The sequence below is a fragment of the Bactrocera dorsalis genome, chromosome 3, assembly GCF_023373825.1.
Source record: "Bactrocera dorsalis isolate Fly_Bdor chromosome 3, ASM2337382v1, whole genome shotgun sequence".
Lineage (NCBI taxonomy): Eukaryota > Metazoa > Arthropoda > Insecta > Diptera > Tephritidae > Bactrocera > Bactrocera dorsalis.
In genome coordinates, this window is record NC_064305.1 from 16,916,075 (window position 1) to 16,940,368 (window position 24,294).

General features: G+C 29.1%; 1 protein-coding gene across 4 annotated transcripts in view; it reads right to left on the reverse strand.

Annotated features, from left to right (window-relative positions):
• Positions 1-24,294, reverse strand: part of LOC105226277 (uncharacterized) — a 314,083-nt gene that overhangs the window by 193,651 nt on the left and 96,138 nt on the right. For all 4 annotated transcript variants that reach the window (XM_049452483.1, XM_049452485.1, XM_049452482.1 and 1 more), the window contains one exon: positions 23,032-23,082. In XM_049452483.1, coding sequence (XP_049308440.1) covers positions 23,032-23,082 — 51 coding nt within the window. The remainder of the gene's footprint in view (positions 1-23,031; positions 23,083-24,294) is intronic.

The window sequence follows — 24,294 nt, forward strand, 5'->3', positions numbered from 1 at the left end:
TTGATAGGTCGACACTAAAATCTGGAAGTGGGTCATGGCACTTTGGTAGTTGTCAGAAACATACATGCCTGTCTGATTTAAATTTAAAAGTCGATATACATACATTTAGGTGCATACGTATATACCCTGTAGGAAAATGGTAATTGCTGTTTTGGGAAAATTTTTTTCTTTGAAAAAAAAAAACTGAAATCAGAGGTTTATATGTATATGAATTGGGAAAAAAGTCACACTGATGTGCATATATTTTTTTAGAACTTTTATGTTCTTCAAAAATCAATAATAAAAAGAAAAAAAATTAAAATAATAAAAAATTATAAAAATATTAAAAAAAAAATAAAAAAAAAATATAAAAAAAAATTAAAAAAAAATTAAAAAAAAAATTATAAAAAAAATTATAAAAAAAAAATTAAATAAAAAAAAAAATTAAATAAAAAAAAATAAAATTAAATTAAAAAAAAAAATTAAATTAAATTAAAAAAAATAACGTTAGCAAAAATAAAAAATAAAAAAATTAAAAAAAATATAAAAAATAATATGAAAATATATAAAAAATAATAAAAAATTATAAAAAAAATTCCTAAAATTTTTCAAAAAAAAAGTTTATACATATATGTATGATAGGAACAAAATCCCACAGAGGTAGATTTAGGAAATTGTATGCTCTTCAAGAACCAATAATGAAAAATAATTATAATAATAATAATAAAAATAATAACAAAAAAAATAAAAATAAAAGAAAATCATAAGAAAAAAAATAAAAAAAAATAATAAAAAAATAATAAAAAATAATGAAAAAGAAAATAATAATAATAAAAATAATAACAAAAAAAAAAATAAAAATAAAAGAAAACAATAAGAAAAAAATAAAAATAATAATAAAAAAAAATAATAAAAAAAAAATAATAAAAAAAAAATAATAAAAAAAATCATAAAAAAAAAGAATAAAAAATTTTCATGTTTTTTATTTGTTATGGAAAATTTTGAAGGTGACACTTTCGAGGTGTCTTTGAACCCTTTAAAATTTAACGTTTAATGCTGCCTTGCAGGCTCACCCTAGTGTATGCATTTTTTCATAAATATATTATTATTTTTATTATAATTTCCAACACATTCACATCCTACAGGGTGTCAACATACGATTCTTTTTGTCTCACCCTAATGCATGCCATATAAAATTTTTAAAATTATATCATTTCATTTTAATCCAATGCATTCACATCCCACAGAGTGCCAACGCACGTTTTTTTTGCCCACCTTTATGTATGCCATCAACATATATTTTACCACTTACATATATTTTAAAAAATTTATTTATATTCATGAATATCATTTCTATTTAATCCAATGCATTCACATTCCTACAGGGTCTCAACGAAAGGCTGGTATTATCCTATTTATAACACGGCAAATGTTTGATTGGCAGCGGTTGGATTGGGTTAGTTGACCGCACAGTGTCCTCAATGAAATCAGCAATGATGGCAGACACGAAAATGCCGTTAACCCAATTGCAACTGATTTACATGAAAAGTCAAGTAGATGAGTCACATGTTAATCGGTTTAGAGTGCGTTAACTAGCTCAACTATCACGGAAGGGTTGGTTTTGACGGTAACATTATTATGAGAAATTTAAAAAAAAACAAAAAAAATATAACCTCCGGTTGCACTCTTCGCCAATAAGATGGTTTTCTATTCAAACATTTGAAATTGATCGTTTAGTTTGTATGGCAGCTATATGCTATAGTGATTCGATCTGAAAGTTATTTTCGGTTATAGTTGCATTGCCCTAGACGGTAATACATGACAAATTTCGTGAAGATATCTCGTGAAATAAAAAAGTTTTCATACAAAGACTCAATTTTGATGGTATAATTTGTATGGCAGCTGTATGCTATAGTAAACCGATCTGAAAGATTTCTTCGGAGATTATGCCGTTGTCTACGAAAATTATCTATGCAAAATTTCGTTAAGATATCTCGTCAGACAAAAAAGTTTTCCATACAAGAACTTGGTTTTCATCGTTTAGTTTGTATGGCAGCTATATGCTATAGTGGTCCGATATCGCTGGTTCGGACAAATATGCAACTTTTTGGTGAGAAAATAACGTATGAAAAATTTAAGAACGGTATCTCAAAAACTGCGGAACTAGTTCGTGTATATACAGACACACAGATGGCCACAGTGCTTTATATCAAAAGAAATATTTAATTAAGAATAAAGCAGAATTATCTTTATGAAGATATATGTACATGAAGTACAAGCCAAACAGAAGTAAGAAAAAAAACTTTGTTTATGATAAGATATCGATTTTATACCTTTGCAAAATTTAATATAAATCCAGTTGTTATATTTACAAGGGTAAACACCAAAATTGATTAACAAGAAATATTAATTCCAAGAATCATAAAATATTAAACTAAAAACACCCATATAAGTATACATTAACTTATAGTATATGGTATATAGAAGATATATAGCAGACATACAAGTGTATCAGTGTGTATTTGCCTACATTTATGACTCTGCATAATTGTGGCAAAGAGCACTGCAAGCATGCAAGGCAAACACGATTACACACACATGCATCTACTATTTGTTTTTGTATATAACTGTAAGCCTTATGAAAATATAAAACGAAGACCGACAGATAAAAACACTAAAACACAAATGAAATTCAAATATTTGGCTTGTTTCGTACACATATGTATGTATGTATGTATGTATATAATGCAGCAATGCATCGCAGCACGTGCTAAAAAGGGGGATTTTCAACTGGCAAACTGCATCAAAAACATTTTTATCTCGAAGCTTTTGTGTAAATATGTACAATAACGGCTTCAGCTGTGCAAAATGGCAAAAATTTACCAAAAGTTGTAAATATCGACACTCCAGTCATCACTGCTGAATTCTGCAGAAATCATGAATTGATAAAACTATTCAAATACAGGTCGAGTGTTGATAAGATTGAATGTCCACTCAAGATATTGACAGAAGCATGATAAATAAAGAAATAAAATTAAAAAACATAATAAAAAACATTAATAAAAAAATAATACAAAAAATATACATACAAATTAATAACAAAAAATTTAAATCAATAATAAAATTAAATTAATTTTTATTAAAAATATTATAAATTAAAAAAATAAATAGTTTTAATTTAAGAACTTTAAATTTAAAAATTAAAAAAAAAAATATAAAATTCAAAATAAATTTAAAAAAATTTTTAGAATTTTACAAACAATTTGAAAAAACAAATAAGAAAAGAAAATAAAAAATTAACATAAAAAAATAAAAAACAAAATGAAGATTCCAAGAGAATAAAAAAATTAAAAGTATAACAACAAAATTCAGAATTAAAAAAAAATTAAAATAAAATTTTAATTTAAAAATAATGAAATTAAAAAGAAAATAACTAGAAAAAAAAATATTAATTAAAAAATAATACCATTTTTTTTTTAATTAAAATAAAAGCAGAACAAAAACTATAAAATAAAAACAATTACAATATAAAATAATAATAAAATAACAAAAAAAATTGGACAATTTAAAATAATAATATCAAAATTTCAATTAATTTTATTTATTTAATTATTAAAAAAAAAATTAAAAAAAAAATTAAAAAAATATTAAACTAAAAAAATAGATTAAAAAAATGAGTTAAAAAATATTTCTTTTTTAAATAAAAAAAAAAAATAAAAATAGATTTAAAAAATTCGAAAAATATATGAAATTACAAACAATCAAATAAAAAAATCAATAAAAAATTAAAAAAAAATAAATAAATAAAAAGCAAAATGAAAATACCAAAAAAATAATAAAATAAAAAAATTAATAAAATAACAAAAAAAAAGAATTAAAAATATATTTAAAAAATTAAAAAAAATATACAAAATTTAAAAAAATTATAAAATAAAAACAATTACAATACGAAATAATAAGAAAACAACAAAAAAAATATAACAACTTAAGATAATAATATCAAAATTTAATTAAAAAAATAATAAACTTAAAAAAATAAACAAAAAAATAGATTAAAAAAACTAAAAAAAATTAATTAAAAATATTTCTTTAAAAATTAAAAGAATAATTAAAATAGATATAAAAAATTCGAAAAATATATGAAATTTAAAAAAATTTACAAACAATTAAACAAAAAAAGCAATAAAAAATTAAAAAACAATAAATTAAAAAAAAAACAACAAAATGAAAATACCAAAAAAATTAAAAAATTAATAAAATAACAAAAAATAAAAAATTAAACAAAATAAATATTTAAATAAAAAATAAATTAAATAAAAAAAAAAATCATTAAAAATAAATATATTTTTCTATAAAAATAAAAAAATATATATAAAACTTAAAATAAAATATACAATTTTAAAAACAATAAAAAAAAATAAAAAAACAGAAAATAAATTTAAAAAAATATCAAAATGAAAATACCAAAAAAAAATATTAAAAACAAATAAAAATATAAAAAAAAAATTATAAAAATATAAAAAAAACAAAAAAATTATAAAAATATAAAAAAATTATAAAAATATAAAAAAATTATAAAAATATAAAAATATAAAAAAACCAAAAACATTATAAAAACAAAAAATTAAAACCAACAAATAAATAAAAGGCAAGAAAAACGCAAATAACGGTTATTTTTTATTTTGTTTAAAAAATATTATTAAAAATAAATATAGATTGTCAAAAAAAATATATAAAACTTAAAATAAAATTAAAATTGTATAAAACAATAAAAAGCAATAACAAAAAAATAAATAAAAAAAACAGAATATAAATTTAAAAAAATATCAAAATGAAAATACAAAAAAAAATATTAAAAACAAATAAAAATATTAAAAAAAAAAAAACAAAAAATCAAAAAATTATAAAAAATCTAAAAAATAGAAAGCAAGAAAAACGCAAATAACGGTAATTCTTTTTATTTTGTTTACAACAAATCAGTAAAAGCAAACATAGATTGTCAAAAAATATATATAAAACTTAAAATAAAATTAAAATTGTATAAAACAATAAAAAGCAATAACAAAAAAATTAATTTAAAAAAAACGGAAAATAAATTTAAAAAAATATCAAAATGAAAATACAAAAAAAAAAATATTAAAAAAATTAAAAAAAAAACCAATTAACAATAAACAATAAACAATAAATACAAGAAAGAAAAACCCAAATAACGGTAATTTTTTTCATTTTGTTTAAGATACAAATATCTTGCAGATGTCTAAAGTTGAGTTCAAAACAAACACAAGTTGAAATCAGCAGTGTTCTGATGAAGCAATCTTCACGTAATCCCCATTTCCGTTATTGACAGTGTGAATAACTGCAAAATTGATGAAATTTGTAATCAATATTGGCTTAGCCATATGATAACTACGATGGGCAATTTCGTTTGGAAGCTTCGTGAAAATGCTGCAAAAAATTGAGAATGAAAAACAGGGAGGAGATAACTGAAAGAGGTTTATCTCAGCTCAGCTGTCATTTGTTATTTCGGTTAGCCACAAATCAATAGTTCATACTTCGACATTTGACAGACTTTGAAAGATATAGTGGCAGACACGGGCGGATCAACGCAGGCGGTTTAGTCTCTCGCCAAATTTATTTCCTTTTTCAAATACAAATGTTTTCAAGGTTATTTTCTAAACTCTACCAACGCCCATAAAATTAAAAAAAAGTCATAAATATTCAAAAATAAGCCACCAAAAGGTCTGCCCTTCAACGCTGGATGCAACAATTGTCGCCCTTGTCAAGTTAGACGTGTAAATTTAACCAAATGCATGCGTTCGTCTGTCGACTGCGTGCACTCGTGCCGTGTAGTTGTTGTTTATTTTATTTTCGTTTTCTTTTTTAATGCATTTTCTCCCCATTTTCCATGTGCGTTTGTAGTTGTTATTGCTTTTTGTAGTAGCAACATGCGTGCGACATTTATAAGTGGCTTCCCCCCATTTTGAAAGCAATGCCTCCCCCTCAACGGCTGACGGTTGGCCTTGTGTCTTTCAGCAGCCTGCAGCCATCAAATGGAGTTGCTCTCCGGCTTCCCGGACGCAGGCTGGTGACCTTTGAGCAAACTTTTATTTTTTGTTGTTGTTTATTTTTTGTTGCTGGTCTTTTATTTTTTTGTTGTTGTTAATTTTTTGTTGCTGGTTTTTATATTATTTTGTTGTTGTTGTTTTTATTATTTTTTATTTGTTTGTTGTTGTGTGTGGCAACATATGTTTGTTGTTTGCCTTGAAAGATTTGTTGTTGTTGTTTTGGGGTTTGTGCTGCTTTTGCGCCCAAGTTCATTCCCCCCAACTTGTTTCGGTCTATGCTTAAGTCTGTGTGTGTGTGCGTTTAATGTATTTATTCTTGCTTTGTTGCTGTGTTGATGTGGAGTGTGTACTTCCGGAGATTTGTGGACAGTTGTTGTTGATGCTGCGTCAATTTAAATATATGAGAGCAGCAGTTGTATTTGCAAGTTTTCTTCATACATACATACAGACATACTCAGAATTGCGTGTGCGTGTGTGTGTGGCTTTTATGGTGTGTCATAATCAAATTGGGGTAGGACAGCAGTGCGGTTCCATTGGGTGTATCACAAGCTGGTACATGGAACTGCGTGTGGATATCATACTTATAAACAGGCAGAAGTTGCTGTGTTTGTTGTAAATTACAACAATGGTTGTGCTTTGTATATTTATCAAAGATGTAGCCGCAATTCTTTATCTGTTTGGGTCGGATCTGCAACACACCTCTCTTACAGTCCCCAACAACCGCAATACAACAACAACAAAGATAACAGCTAGAACAACATCATTATCGCCAATAACAATAACTACAACTTCAACTACTACAACAAGTAACGCAACAACAACAACAACAAAATTACAACAACAACAAAATTACAACGACGACAAGAACAACAACAACAATGGTATAAACGACGGTAATAACAACAAAAATACAACAACAACAACAACACCAACAAAAATACAACCACAACAACAACAACAATAACAACAACAACAGCAGAAAAAATACAACAACAACAGCACTAACTACAGATACAAGACCAATAACAACAACACACTCTAACAGACATTTCTTCTACACTCCCCAACAACCACAGTAGCAACAACTACTAAAATAACAACAAAAACAATTACAACAACAATATCAATCACGCCAACAACAACAAAATCCAACAGACAGTTCTGTCACACACCTACCCTACCCTCCTCAACAACCGCCAAGCAACAAATAATAAAAAAAACCATTACAACAACAAAACAACTACCATAAAAAGCCAACAGGCAGCCAGCCGCCATTGACATTCAACTTATCTCACAATTCCACTTTGAATAAAGACTAGCACAAAAGTTTTGAAGATGCGGCACAAGCGAAGTTCTCAACACAAAAAAAAACCACAACAACAACAACCGTTGATAGTTACAAGATGTAAGAGATGCTGTAACAACAGCAGATAACAACGCTGGCTGACAAACAGATAAACGTACTGTGATGCCCATACACATACATACGTGTATACACATATCCATACAAATTTACATATTTACACAAACAACATACATACATAGACGCAAACTTACGCATACAAAGATAAATATTTTAGTTGCTGTTAAGCTGCAAGCAGCTGATGCCACGCTCAGCTGTGTCTAGCCGACTACTCAGTAAACGCCAGCTGCTTGCACACATGGTCACACAAACACACATACATGCATATGCGTGTAGCTTTACATAATATACATATGTTTATGTAAATTGATCGCTCTGTTATAAGTGGATTTACTTGCAATTTGTTTGTGCATTACTTTCTCTACGGTAGAGCATTTATATAACGGTATTTTTTTGCATTCATTGCTTGCTTTGCCTCCGGTAACTGCAGGGTTTCGACTTCGTGAAATGTGAAAGTGCAATTTTTTTTATTAATTTTGCAATGTTTATGTTATCGTCAGAGATCCGAAAAAAATTATATATAAATGACGAGAATGACGAGTTAAGGCGACTTGTTATATACATATGTATGTCTGTCTGTCCGTCTATCTATCTATATATGGTATTTGACCCCTAGTCCCTCAGCTTCTGAGATATCGGCCTACTGAGTATACTATTCGCAACACCATCACCCATCATAACCCGTTAAATTTGAAATATCTGTGTATTTTCTACAAGAAAGTAGAAAACCTCGACATGAATCATCCTTCATATCTCAATAAAGGCAAGATTTTGTGGAAAAAATCGTAAAAGCCGAAAATTATCAATATACTAATAAAAGATAGTTAAATCATGCAACTAAAAATAAGTCAAATCCTATGAAAGCACTCATGGTCGCTCTTTACTCAAAGGGTCTTCATTACATAGATAAAGAAATACTGCATAACAAGAGCAAATATGCGGCAGCCTCGTCTTCATTATCACTTTGTTCATTATCATTGAAAAGTACAAAAGAACAAACCAGAACAACAACAAAAACAAAAAATACTGCAAGAATGGAGAACACGCACTGATTATCAATTTTTACAGCAATACTTGGACATCGTTCCAATTCGAGAGCCCGTGATGTATCAGTAAGCATTGAAAAATAAATATATTCTCATATAGAAAGCAAGATTACATGCTCATCTATAGCATATGACAGGTTGTGTGTGGCACAAACAAAAATATGATGGCATGTGGTACGTAATAACTTTAACTTGCACTTGATGTAAAAAGAAATCCAGAAAAATCACAACAAAAGCAAAAATATTGCGAAGAAAATAACTTTTAGAGGACATAACAAACAGAGGGACGCTTATATTATAGGCGTGTATGTGTGTGCGTGAGAGTGTGGAGAAGCGCCTTGGCTTAGTGTAAAGTTCAAACTTTTATGGCCCACAAGGGGTTGTCTATTGGGTCCAATCAAAATACATACATATGTACATATTGAAACTTTGTTATATACATTTATATAACTGTGCTTGTATTTGCCTGGCATAATTGGGAAGGACTAAAGCATGTGCCAAGATTTCTTGTGAAATTTTAGTGATTTAACGAGTACCAGTTCAAGTTTAGTTGTGTTGTGATAAATGGAGAGGCTCAGTTATATAATATATATAAACGTTTCTTTAAAACCTTGTTTGTAGTTAGGTTAGGTATGTTTCTTCAATATTCAACATTTTTTTATATGCTTGGGTCAACTTAGAACCTCATGGTCCAACATCTGGTGATTCAAACTTATCGAAATAAAACGAAAAAAAAGTTAGATGAAAAATGTACTCAGAAACCTTTCTTCTTGGATACACAATATTTATGGGGTTTCTTTGAGGGATAAATTTTTCTTTTCTATTTCTAGACCCTATATCTCCAAGATCTTTACAAAATTATAACAAAAGAAGCAATCTACGCCTTTCTAAGTTCCACATGGCTCTAATGTGAGGATCGAAGTCTATTCCAGTATTCTTGGTATGAAATTGTAATAAAGTAGTAAGATTCTTTTTTGTGAAGACCTATAAAATAAGTGAAAAGGTACGTAAAATAAGTTACAAGGGTCTTCACCAAGAGGTAAGACTGATAAGTCGAAGTTCTTCGAGAAAATATATTTTTTAAGGGTCTTCTCAACGATTATATGAGATGCATGATATTTAGGTTATACTATACAAAGCTCTAATATAAGGACCGAAATCTATTCCGGTATTCTTAGTATGAAATTGTAATAAATTAGTAAGATTCTTTTTGGTGGAGACCCATAAAGTAACTTAAAGGGGACGTTAATAAAATTATAGGGGCTTTTCCAAAGAGGTAAGACTAATAAGTCGAAGTTCTTAGAGAAAACATTTGATTCAAAGAAAGGTCTTCTCAGCGACTCTATGAAATACATGATCTTAAGGTTATACAAAGCTCTAATGTGAGGATCGGGGTCCATTCCAGTATTCTTGGTATGAAATTGAAGTTAATGTAGTAAGATTTTTCTTGATGGGCACCCATTAAATAAGTGAAAAGGGCTCTTCATAAAGAGGTAATAGTGATAAGTCGAACTTTTTGGAGAAAATAATTTCCCTACAAAAAAAATTTTAGACTTTAACCCTAAGTCAAGACTAACCTCAATGGTTGTATGAAAAAATTTAAGGCACGAAATATTAGCGCAAGAACTCTTTAACATCTTTAGACAGTTTTTTCTCCGTAATACATTGCAAAATGAAAGCTCAACTCAACTAAAATTAACTCTTCAGAAGCTTTTATCAAAATATTTTTACAACATTTCTTCTATAGAACAAATAGAATAGTCAACTTTTGAGAGCAAACACTTTTTTATTTGATTTTCAACCATGAAACAGTAATAGTCTGTATACGGCATTATCTAACTAATCGTTTTCTGGAAGACCAAACTTTTACAACCTTTAATCATATACCTAAAATGCTCTTAAATTCCAAACAGTAGAGGAATTTTCCATTGTTTGCAGTCCACTACTCGGCAATCCATTTCCTACCTGAGAGCAATTCTCAAGTGTCAAACAATTTAAGTTATTTCTCAAGAAAAACAATAACCTTTGAAGCTTTAAAGCTTTTAAGCTACTTTTAAGAACTTTTAAAGTGCGTCTGTTACAAATGAAATTTACTTCACAAACAATTTTGGGGGAAAACAAAAACGACGACACAAGTGATTGTTACTTGTGGGACCGCACTCACCAGCAGGTTACACCTAACACTCATAACCAGACAGATTTGAGTTGCTTTTTTTTTTAATGGAACCCATTGCACACAAGTCACAGCAAACAGCAAACAAATGACAAATTTTAATTGGTTTTACAAAATCAGAACGAAAGGAAACACACTAAATAAACCCAACGAATGCGAATGTATGTCCGTCTGCGCATTGAATAACGGCATTAAATGTAATTTTATTACACTTTAGAGAAGGACGAATCCCTACCGCTGACCCGGTTGGCTAATTCTTGCCACGAGCCACTACAAATCAAGCAAAATTCAATCAATCGCCGGATGAGGTGCAGATGGAAGCAGCACGTTTAGAGGCGAAGTGAATTTAATTGAATGACAGAGTTGGTAAAAAGGAAAAACAGCTGCGTTAGAAGAGCGCAAGGTGCCACAGTGAAGGTAAAATGGAGCTTGAAAGGTTGCTTAATGATATTTGAACGGTAAATAGCATAAAAATTAAAACAACAACTAATTGTTTGTGGTAGCACTAAAGAATGTGCGCAATTGAATCGCATATTGCAACAGTAAATGCAATCATTTGAGCTGACATTGCAACTGAGAGTGCCATTTGCAGGCACTCAATGCGAATTAAATGAAAGTAATGAAATAAAGAAAAATAGTATTATTAAAGAATAATTTGACGAAGCTATAATAACCTTCACAGGTGGTTTTCTTATAGCATCAAAGGGTACAAAAATATCTTTAACTTGAGTTTGATCAGTCAGTTTGTATGGCAGCTATATGAAATAGTGGTCCGATCTGAACAATTACTTTGAAGATTGTAGCTTTAGCTTAAATTATAATCCAAGCCAAATTTCGTAATGATATCTTGTCAAATAAAAAAGTTTTTCATACAAGAATTTGACGCTGATCTGTCAGTTTGTATGGCAGCTATATGATATAGTGGTTCGATCTGAATAATTTGTTCAGAGATTGGAGGTTTGGCTGTGACAATAATTTATGCCAAATTTCGTGATGATATCTTGTTAAATGAAAAAGTTTTCCATACAAGGGTTTGATTTTGATCTGTCAGTTTGTATGGCAGCTATATGGTATAGCTGTCTGATCTGAATAATTTGTTCGGAGATTATACCGTTGCCTTTAAAACTTATCCGTGCCAAATTTCATGAAGATATCTTGTAAAATAGAAGAGTTTTCCATATAAGAACTTGATTTCGATCGATCAGTTTGTAAGGCAGCTATATGATATAGTGGTCCGATTTGATTAATTTGTTCAGAGATTGAAGGGTTGTCTGGCACAATAATTTATGTCAAATTTCGTGGTGATATCTTGTAAAATAAAAGAGTTTTCCATACAAGGATTTGATTTTGATCGGTCAGTTTGTATGACAGCTATATGCTATAGTTGTTCGATCTGAATAATTTGTTTGGATATTACACCATTGCCTTTGAAAATAATCCATGCCAAATTTTATGAACATATCTTGTAAAACAGAAGAGTTTTCTATATAAGAACTTGATTACGACCGCTCATATGAGAGCTAATGGTTCGATCTGAACAAGTTTCCTTCTGGGTCTCTATGGAAAACTTGTTCAAGGTACAACAAAGAAACAATATGTATACATATACATATTTATGTATACAGAAATATGTGTTTGAAATTTTGCAATCTTAATAAAAGGCGGTTTTTAAAAGGTTGCCAGCAAACAAACGAATTCAATTATGGGCGCACACATAATAACCAATCGAGCGGAAGGCGCACAAGGACTATAGAGCCTACTCGACCACACACACATACACAACACACTAAAGACACGACACAGCACCCAGGAAAACATAATTGAGTGAGTATTTTTCTTTAGCCAGAGAGCGAAAAAAAGGTCAAGGAGTAGGCAAAATGGCAAGAAAGGACCAGCTGATGATTGCAAAGGATAAATGCAAAGGATGCGCACGGCAACAGTAGAGATACAAGAGTACATAAATGTGCAAATGTGTGTGTATGCGTGTAACTGTTGTCAGCAGGTACCGTTGCGGCTCGAAACCTTTCTGCGAATCACTTTGCCTCGCTTGCCGGCCACATTTATGGCTGCAGAAATGCAATCAACGCAATGCAGTTAGAACGTTCGATCGGCAGTTGAGGCGCGCCGACAGGCACAGCACAAGAAGTGAACGAGCAGGACAGCACAGGACATGCCGTTTTCTCTGCTGGCACGAGTGCGTGTACCTAAAAGCAATTGAGTTTTGTGTGCCGTTCGCTTGGTAATGTGAGAATGCTAATTTCTGCATGTGTGTGTGTGCGTGTTTCAAAGCCAGCGTCTGTGATTTTATTTTGCTTCTATCGCTGAATGTCTACTTGTTTGTTGGAATGCATAATTTCGTTACAAAAACAACAACAAATGTATTAATATTCAGTTGTGCAACAAGTTTTGCTTAGAAGCATTCTTAAAAAAATAAAGTTCCATAGAATTCCAGTGGTATTTTCGGAACCGCAAAAACGTTAGCTGCTGAGTGTTGCGTAATTTTTAGACTGAAATCCAAGATTGCGGTTCTTATGTTAGATAATAAAAAGGGTACTTTTTGCAAATTTAAATATTTCTGGTATGATTATTGAATAAAATTGTTTAGTTTTGGTATTTTGTAAAATTTTAATGAGAACTTAGATTATAATACATAAACCGCAAATCTTATAATAAACATTTTAATATTTTTAAAAATTTAAATTTTGATAATTACAGATTTTTTTGTTTTTGTGGTGTGAAATGTTGAATTCTAATTTTATAATAATTATGTTTCACATAATTTCGAGGATTTTTATACAAGAAACCGATTTTTTTTCGGTCAGTTTGTATGACAGCTATAAGCTATAGTGGTCCGATCTGAAAAATTTCTTTGGAGCTTATAGCACTTCCTTGGACAATAAACTATGCCTAATTTCGTTAAGATATCTTGTCAAATAAAAGAGTTTTCCATACAAGGACTTGATTTGGACCAACCAATTTGTATGAGAACTATGTAAGTATATGCTATAGTGTGCCGATCTAAACAATTCGTGTCGAAATAGTAGCATTCCTTTGGACAATGATTTAAGCCAAATTTCGTTAAGATATCTTATCAAATAAAAAAGTTTTTCATACAAGGACTTGACTTAAAAATTTCGAAAATTTTTGATTTTGGGATTAAAAAGTAAATTTCCGATTTTTAATTTCGATTTTGGAAATAGAAATTCTAAAAATTTTGATTTTGGTAATGAAATTATAGTTTCCAATACTAAATTTCGATTAAAATTAAATTTCAAATATTTGGAAAAAATTTGATTTGGCGTTAAAAAATAAATTCAAGAATTTTAATATTCGATTTTGAAATTAAAAAATAAATTCTCAGTTTTCAAAAAATGGATTGAAATTTTAAAATTGGAATAAAAATCCAAAAATAATTCCAACTCAATTTTATCAGATTATTCAAAGTAATTCAAAAATGGTTGTGGAACTGTTGATAGATTTTCGCACCGATTTTTAAGTTAAAAAATAAATTTAAATTTTTTTGTTTTGTTTTTGGGATTAAATTAATATCGATTTTGTAAATAGAAAGTAATTTTTCAGTTTAAAAATTTTGATTTCAAAATCTAAAATTCGAAAAAAAATTGATTCTATTTCAAAATAAATTTCCGTTTTCGAAATTAAAGATAAAATTTTCAATTTAAAAAATTTGAATCAAAGTTACAAATTCGAAAGATATTGGATTAAAACTTAAAAAAAAAACTAAAATTAAAATAAAAAAAACTAAAATTAAAATAAAAAAAAATTAAAACAAAAAAAAATTAAAATAAAAAAAAAATTAAAAAATTATATTCAAAAAAAATGAAAATTAAAAAAATGAAAATTAAAAATTTTAAATTAAAATTTAAATTAAAAAAAATTTTATTTAAAAAAAAATTTAAATAAAAAAAAAAATTATAATTAAAAAAAAATAAAATTAGAATTGAAAAAAGACATAAAATTAATTGAAAAAATTTAATTTTTATTTTCATTATGATTCTGAAACTAGAAATTAAATTTTTAGTTTAAAAATTTTAAATTGAAAATTGAAAATACGAAAAATGTTTATTTTAAAATTAAAAATAAAATTTCCGAAATTTTCTACCAAAAAAAAGTTTGAATTGAACATTTAAAATTGGAATAGAAAATTTAATATTTTAATTTTAATCCATATTTTTTTTTTAGAAAATTCATTTTCAATTTTATCACTTTTCAAACTAATTCAAGAATAGGAGCTTTTACACCACTTTTTAAGTTCAAAAATAGATAATCATTTTTCAGTTTTGCTTTTGGAATTAAATTTATGATTTTTATTTTAGAAATTAAAATTTCAATTTCAAACATTTGGATTAAAAATTCAATAAAAAATTAAAAATTTAAATAATTAATTAATAAAAAATTAAAAATTTCATTAATTAAAAATAAAAAATTAAAAATTTAATTAATTAGAAATAAAAAATTAAAAATTTAATTAATTAAATATAAAAAAAATTAATTAATTAATTAATTAAAAATTTAAATTTAATTAATAAAAAATTAAAAATTTAATTAATTAAAAATTTAATTTTTCATCTAAAATTTTTGTTTTTAAAAAATTTATTAATTTTGATTTAAGATTTAACAATTAAATTTTCGATTCTAAATTTCGATTTTGAAATTAGAAATTAAATTTTCAATTTAAAAAATTTGGAATGAAAATTTAAAATTCGAAAAATAAAAAAATTAAAATTTGAAAAATTTTTTATTAAAAACTTGAAAAGTATTCAAAAATTACTTTCAAAATTAATCATATTGAGTTAAATTTTTTTTAAATTTTTTTATAAAAAATTTTTAATTAAAATTAAAATTTTCAATTTTTTATTCCAATTTTATTTAAAAAAAAAAAAAAAATTTCCTTCAAAAAATCACTTGCTTTTATTAGGAACGGCACTCAAGTTTATATAGCGCAACAAAAAACCACAAAAACAATTTCTTATCTCTGCACAGCAAAACAACGCCACACTAAACCAACCCAGCCGCGCCAAAAGTAACTGTATTTAAGGTATTTTTTTTTTTGCTGAAAACAGGGAAATATGATTTTGCACGCGATTTCTATTTAATTAAGGAGAAATATGACGAACTGCGCAAGAAAATGACAACAACAAAAAGTTGTATGAATATAAAAATAAGCAAAAGTAAACTAATTTGAGCAAACATTGTGCATGAGCGTAGAAGAAGAAGAGCGGGAAGAAGCACAAGCAGCAGAGGTGGGTGCAATACATTGAACTCGAGCAGACAGACGTTTTGCGCTTACGGCATTTGAGGTGTGAAGATATGGCAGCTGAGATGCACAACAGTTAGCCGTAAAGCAAACTGAACTAAAAGCTGGCGAAAAACGAGTGAAAAAAGAAAATAAAACCTAAACTGCTGACACCATTAATCCACTTGAGAGCACAAATTAAAGCAAAGCGCAGCTAAAGATGCACCAATGTTTCAATAATTCACGCCACCATAGCCGCAGCAGTTGCACAGTTACATTAACGGGCAACAAATACACATACATATATATGTATATATTATAGACATATGTACATATAAGCATACATATAGAGGCAAATCGCAAAGAATCCGCCAGCAATGGCAGCTTCCGTGGCAGTTGGAGTAAATGGTGGAGCCCGCAACGCCAGTGAATCAGTCTCTAGCAACCGTATAAAGCAGCACACACATACATTTGTATGTATGTATGTATGGAATACAGTTGTTGCACCGACTCGACTGCTGACTGACTGGCTGCCACACGAGCGCTGCGGTGCGGCGTGCAATTTTCGCTCAGCTGTGAGCAGGGTGCACTTCCAGGCGGATTTATGCATGTGTTTAGTATGCATGTGTGTGTGTGTGCGTTTGTTGTAGTTTGCATTTCTTGTGACGTTGAAGGCGAGCAAACGAGAGCTGACTTTATGTGCCTGATATGCCATGTATCTGCTCTGCAGCATCTATACTTCAATGCAACGCTGACTGTGTATCCGTTACTGCAATGTTGTTGTTGTTATTGTTGCGCTTTAACACTGCTTCTATAAACATTGTATGGTTGTTGTTGTTGTGCATATTGCTGTAAATGCTTGCAAATTTTCTATTTAATTTGACAGGAAGACAAGGGAGCGGCAACAGGCAGCCGGAGAGACAGCGCTGCGGGCGTTAGCAACAATAATAACAACAACAAATAGGAAAAAATAATGCTGGACTCGAAACGTCAGCACTAAACACTGTTAAATTTAAGATTTTAAACTTTCAAATTGTTTTAAATAAAAAAAATATGTATTTTTTTAATTAAAAAGTTTAATTAAAAATAATTAATGTTTATATTTACATTTTTTTTTTCATTAAAATTAATTAAAAAATTTATTTTTAAAAATATTTCTGTTTTATTTTTTACCTTATTTTCAATAAAAATATATATATTAAATTATTATTAATTTTTTTTTTGTTTTTTAATTAAAAAAATTTAATTTTTTTTTTTAGAAAAAATTAAAATAATTTAAAAACAAATTTTTTATTCTTTTAATTAAAAAACAATGTAAAAAAAATTAGTAATCATTTAAAATATATATTTTTTTACACATTTTTTCGGTTTTTTTATTTAATTTTAATTGTAAAAATAATTTTAAAAATATTTTGTAAATTTTTTAAATTTTTTTTTATTTTTTTACACTTTTTGAAATTGTGTTTTTAAATTGTTTCTAATTTTTTTTTACACTTTTTTTCGATTTTTTTATTTAATTTTATTTGTAAAAATAATTTTAAAAATATTTTGTAAATTTAAAATTTTTTTATATTTTTTACACTTTTTTATATCGTTTTTTAATTTTTTGTTTGATTTTTAATTTGCTTTTTATGATTAGACAGCACTAAAATGAAGCGCCGCTCGTGCGGCTATTAGCCACTTTCACATGCAGCCACATATACACAAATACACATACAAATGCACTTAAGGTATTTTTATGCGCACAAAAACAAAAACAAATACAAAAATATGCATTTTTCGCAAACGCTTGAAAACACTTTTAAAAATATTTTTTACAGATTTTCATTTAACGGTAATTTTTATGGCATTTGCTGCTTTAATGTCGCACTCGTAACTACCAGGCTTTCACTGATTGGCGACGAAGTTTTTAAACGCTTTTTTTTCAAATAAACAACTTTACACAAATTTACACTTTAAATATTTTTTAATTAATTTTTTTTTTGCACAAAACGCTCACAACTCATTTGCGAAACACTCAATTACAAAAAAAAAAATTAACACCAACAATTTTTGATTTTGTTTCTTTGCAAAATGACTACTTTAAGGTTAAAAAATACTTTTTCTTTTTGTTTTTGCAAAATAACTTTTTAAGATTAAAAAAAAAAAATAAATTTTTTTTCATAAAATAATTACTTTAAGATTTTCTTTAAATTCTTAACACTTCTTCTGCGCCGTAACTGTCTGTCGTCACGCCGCGCGCGCCTTTCGCTAAGGCCAGGGCTTCCACTCAAACCGTCGAAGACGCAAGCCACCGTCTCACCAAGCGTGCAAATAAAGTACTTCACCGCTTCGTAAAGATACTCGCGTCGCTAACAACAAACAACTACCAGTTTCGTCGCCGTTTTGGAAAACACTATTTTAGCGCTTCTGGCATTTGTGCCTCCATTCGTTTTGCTGCTGCGATTTTGCTACTTTGCCGGCAATCCAAACCGCTCGCTCAGCAGGCGCTCGCATTGAAGCATTCAGTTGTGCGCTGTTAGCAGAGAACGTATAATATACCTTCTCTATATTATACGTTCTCTGCTGTGAGTGAGACGGAACGTTGTGGCATGGAAACAAGAGCGTAATTGGAGTGAAAATATTGCGGCACTCAGGAGACTAGCGGAATAATCAGCTGAATGGGGGACTTCAATTCATAGATGGAAAAATTTATTTTAATTCACAACTCGACCATACATAATATTCGAGGTAGTCGAAAAAGTCTTTTCGTATTTTGTCAATAGATGTCGTTGCAGTCGTATATCTCCAGTGCTAACCATCACGTTGTGTCAAAGCATATAGTGATGGAAAGGTGAGATTTTAAGCTTCATTTAACAAAAAAAAATTATATTCGGGGAAATTGAAAACAAGTTACAGCTGTTCAAAAATGAGTGAAAATAAGGTAGAAATTCGGTATATTTTGAAAATTTTATATAAAAAAGCGAAGAATGTCACGCAAACCACCAAATGAATTTGTGAAGTTTACGGAGACGATACTGTATCAGTTCGTGTAGCACAACAATGGTTCGCTCGCTTCCGTTCTGGAAATTTCGATGTGAAAGATGCACTTCGCTCTGGTCAACCAATCGTTCAAAAAGTTGATGGAATTATGGAAAAGATTGACCAGAACCAGATCACATAAGCAGCCATGACAGCGATAAGGAACTTAAGATTCATCAACAAACGGTTTTGAACCATTTAAAAAACATTGGCTCTAAAAGAAGCTCGATGTTTGGGTACCACATGAATTGTCTGTGAAAAATTAAATGGACCGAATTAGCATCTGCGATTCTCTGCTGAAACGAAATAAAATCGAAACATTTCTGAAGCGAATGGTAACAAGAGACGAAAAGTGGATCAAATGCGACTATAATGTACAAAAAAGATCATGGTCCAAGCGTGGGGAAGCTCAACAAATGGTCGCAAAGCCAGGATTGACGCCTCGAAAGGTTATGCAGAGTGTTGGGTGGGATTGGAAAGGAATCATACACTATGAGCTGCTTCAGCCTGGTAGAACGATTGATTCTACATTTTACTGCCAACAAGCGATGAGATTGAAGCAAGCAATCGAAAAGAAACGGCCAGAACTGGTCAACAGAAAGGACTTCGTTTTCCAACAGGACAACGCTAGACCACACATACATACATCTTTGATAACTCGACAAAAACTGCCAGAGCTTGCCAGAAGAAATAGGACCATAAATTAAAAAGTAGGGACTAACATTTTTGGCTTGTGCTCATCATTAGCTATATATTTCCTAAGGGGAATCAATTGGTCTTCAACTCAACTACCGATTATGGGTTCGATAATCGTGGAAAGCAATGGATCGGTGAGTATTAGAGAATCTAAATAGGTTTAGATCTAGAGGAAGATATTATTTTTAAGTTTATAAGTTTCTTATATACCCAGGTCCCAAAAATATTATTATCACATAGAACCTCAAAAAATGGTATATCGATTATTTATTTTACACATCACAAACTGGGCAAATGTTTCGTCAACGGAGTAGAAACTGGCAGCTAAAACAACTCAAATAGGGAGTATGGCAACAAACACAGTAGGAATTTTGACACAACAGAGGATAGCAGGCAAATTCCGAAAACAGTTACATGAGTGTGCAAGCACAGAAATCAAAACGAGCCACCAATGAGAGCGCACGTCTCGACAACAACACCGAAAAGAGATTGAAAAAAAATGAGACGCAATCCAAAAAACGATTAGTAAAATCGCACTCACGAGACAAAACAATGGAAAAGTATATTTGTATGTAAGAACAAAAAAAAACAACACAAACGTTGGCAACAACAAAGCGCAAAACAGGAAAATGCAGTCCGGTCCTTACCACTTAAGGCACCCAACTTCTTAAGCCACAGCGACTGCAACTGTAACTGCGACTGCGAACGAGCTCGCAACACCGACGACAGGCAATGCGTCAAAGCGTGAACTCCGTTGCCGAAATGCCAAACATGTCACACCAGAGCGTAACCAAATGTGAGCAAACCTGTTTAAGGCCAAACGATGTGTCGAAGAAAACAATGGACACATTGCTAAGCAGAAAAAGGGCAAAGAGAGAGCATGAAGATGGTAATAACAAAAGCAAGGAATCGCAAGAAGGAAAATACGCAAAAAAAAAAATAAAGCAAAATATTCAAGTGGAAATGGCTGCATTCATCAAAGCATTTCTGGCGGCAAGGTAAGACGCAACGCACGAACTAGACCTAGCTGCCAGACCAGCTAACAGACAGGCAGGCAGGCAATGAAGTGTAGACAGCGAGCAGTCGTTGCAGCAGGCGCTGATGGGAAAGGTGGTAAAACGGGCGCGGCTGTGCAGCCTTCACCACCAACGGAGCAAACGCGCACAACTTTCGACATTTCAACTTCGGTACAACGACAGTGTCTAGACCAAGAAGTAGTAAACTTTTATTTTCCTTGATTTTTTTTGAGAGAAGGGAACTTTCTTCGTTGCAACGACGGAATGGCGTTAGGGGTGAGTGGTAGAACGGGTTTGTTACAGGTATATATTTTTATGCGCCATAAAAGCGAGAAAGGATTAAATTATTTGAAGAATTTAATTTGAGCGTTAAAGCTGAAGAATAAAAAACAAGTTTTGTTGTGGTTTTTGGCGACGACTTAGTTAAAATGTGTTAGAAATTGTATTAAAAATATGTTAAAAAAACAGAGAAGAGAGAAGAAATAACTAAAAAATCGAAAGCTAGTGTCTCAGCTAACTGTTTACCTTCCATCAGTTACTCTTTAGAAAAAAATTTCAAAAACTTTTCTTTCAAAATCAACATTTAATCCTTTTCATTAACCAGTAATGCCTTGCACCGCCGTGTCCTTGCCCCTGCACATTCTTTACTCATTAAACTTAACAATAACAAAAATCGCGAAAAAAAATCAACAACTTTGGGGGTTGTTATTGACGCCACTTAAAAAGCCGGTAAATCATATGATGCACACCCATTTAGTGTTGCAATAAATGACGTAGCGAGAGCGGTAATTGGGCGCGTGAGCGAAATAGCGATGCAGGAGATAACGAGCGTGAGTTTTGAACATAAGCGCATGCTTGCGAAAACTCTGAGCATTGAGTGAGTACGGAGAGAAAAACTACAGATTTTCGAAAGCACTCAACACCAGTTGCGGCAGTGTGAGAACTGTCATCGGTATTTTGTTTATGGAAAGTGAGTGAGTGGCTTTTGGAGCGAACAAATATTACCAGATTGTTCTATAATAATATACAAATTAATGTATTTTAAATTCAAATTTGATTTAATAAAACAAATATAAATTAAAAAAAATTAAAAAACTAAAATTAAATTAAAAAAAAATTAAAAAAAAATAAAAAAAATAAAAAAAAGTAAAAAATAAATAAAAAAAAATAAAAATAAAAAAAATAATAAATTTAAAAAAAATTAAAACAAAAAATAAATAAGTAATAATTAAAAAAAAATTAAATAAATAATAATTAAAAAAAAAGTAAAATAAAATAAAAAAAATTAATAATTAATGTATTTTAAATTCAAGTTAGGTTTAATAAAACAAATAAAAAATAAATAAATACTAATTAAAAAAATTAAAAATTAAAAAAAAAAATCATAAAAAGAAATAAAATAAGTAATTAATTTTAAAAAATTAAATCAAAAATTAAATAAATAATAATTAAAAAAAAATTAAATAAATAATTAAAAAAAATTAAATAAATAATAATTAAAAAATTAATAATTAATGTATTTTAAATTCAAGTTTCGTTTAATAAATAAAATAAAAAAATAAATACATACTAATTAAAAAAATAAAAATTATATAAAAATAAAAATAAAATAATAAAAAGAAATAAAATAAATAATAGATTAAAAAAAAATAAAACAAAAATTAAATAAATAATAATTAAAAAAAAATTAATAAATAATAATTAAAAAAATATATAAATACATTTTTTTACAAACAAAAAAATATCTAAACTTTAATGGCAAAATGAAAAACAACCAGGGCGACAGCTTAGTTGATTTTGTTGAAGTTAATTTGATTTACCGAAATTTTATCAGCTGTTTTACTGTTATACTTCTTCCCATAAAAAAATTTTAGTGAAGCACATCATTTTATTACCTGAAGCCATAAATGATCTGCTTAAAATTTTATTATACTTTCAACATTATATAAGTATTTGGTATCTTCCTCTAACTGTAAGAAAGAGTCTCACATGTTTTTTTAAAAACAGACCACTGTACGCATTATTCAGGATATTGTAGATAAAGAAATGTTTCTTATTGCTTGACTATTCCTCTATATTTCGATATACCGGTGAGGAAGTTAATTAAAAATTAACTGTATAGTATATAAGTATATTTGACTTCCAATCATAAGGAATATTCATTAGTAGTAATCCTACTTCAATTAATCAATATACAACACTTTTTTGCAGATTTATGTTCTATTCGGGAAACACTTAAATTAAATTTAAATAATATTGATCTGAATACACATATATAAATATATATATAGACAATTCGAAAAAAAATTCATTCACATACAGTATTTATAAAGAGAAATATATTTATTTAAAACTTACCACTTGAAAAATCCGGATCAAAGTCTTCCTCATGACGTGCGCGTTTCTCCGCTAAAAAAGAAATACGAAAAAAATTTATTAGCATCTAATTATAATAAACTGAACGAATCTAATAAATATAGTATTTTTTAATCGCTTTTTAAAGGGATCGGTATAAAAAACTGTTTCCTTGTACTGCATCATAAATGTAGGCAGCGTTTTATTTGTGATATAAAACATAATAATAAATACATAACTAGTTAAACCTGAAACCTTCAAGTTGAATTAAAATTACTTAATACGAAAAGAAGATCTCCATCTAGATTTTGATAGTTTGTATAACTGCTATATGCTATAGAGGTCCGATTTGAGCAATATTTTTGAAGATAGTAGAGTTGCTTTGAACATGCTAGATATTGTGAGCATATCTTGGCAAAGAAAAAAGTTTTCCATACAAGAACTTGATTTTCATAGTTCAGTTTGTATGGCAGCTATGTACATATAGTATACGGTTTGACAAATTAACCGCTTCCTTGGGAAAAATTACGTATGCAAGATTTCAGACCAATATCTCTAAAACTGCAATAAAAAAGTAATAATAATTTTAAAAACAAAGATAGCACTGAGTGAAGATGAGGAGCCGGTCGTTAAACAATGCATATGCCTATTATGAATGGCGACTAAAGCTAGTATAGTAATTGATAACTAATTTTTCAGATCATTTAAAATTTCCAAATAAAAATCCAACTTGTAACTGTTGCATATAATGCAAAAAAATCCCCATGAAGCCTTTAGGAGACTTATTGTGATAGCATAGGGACTAATATTCCATCACTCTATTGCCTACTTTCATAACTATTAGGTGCTTCTGATGAATCAGGACAAAAAGTTTTACTTGCAAGCTCTGAAACATCGACTCCAGAAACCCACGACCGATGACCTAACCTAAGTAAAATAATCACACAGAAGATGTTTCATAGTCTCCTCTTCTTCTACATTCTGACATATTCTACAATATTCATTAAATGGTGTTTCTAATGTGTTGGCATGTCTATCAATTAGAAAATGACCTGCCTGCTTGTTGAGCAAGTCAGAGATTGAGGCATGTAAATTCGCTCTTTTAGGGATTCCAATTGCAGGGTGGTGCTTGTTCTAGCTAGTTCATTTGCTTTACAACTACCAGGGATATATGTAACTATGCAATGTAACCCATTTCAGATATATCGTCAAATAGGATATTAGGTCCACTAAGAGATTAAGGCATTATTTTACTATCTTTGACGA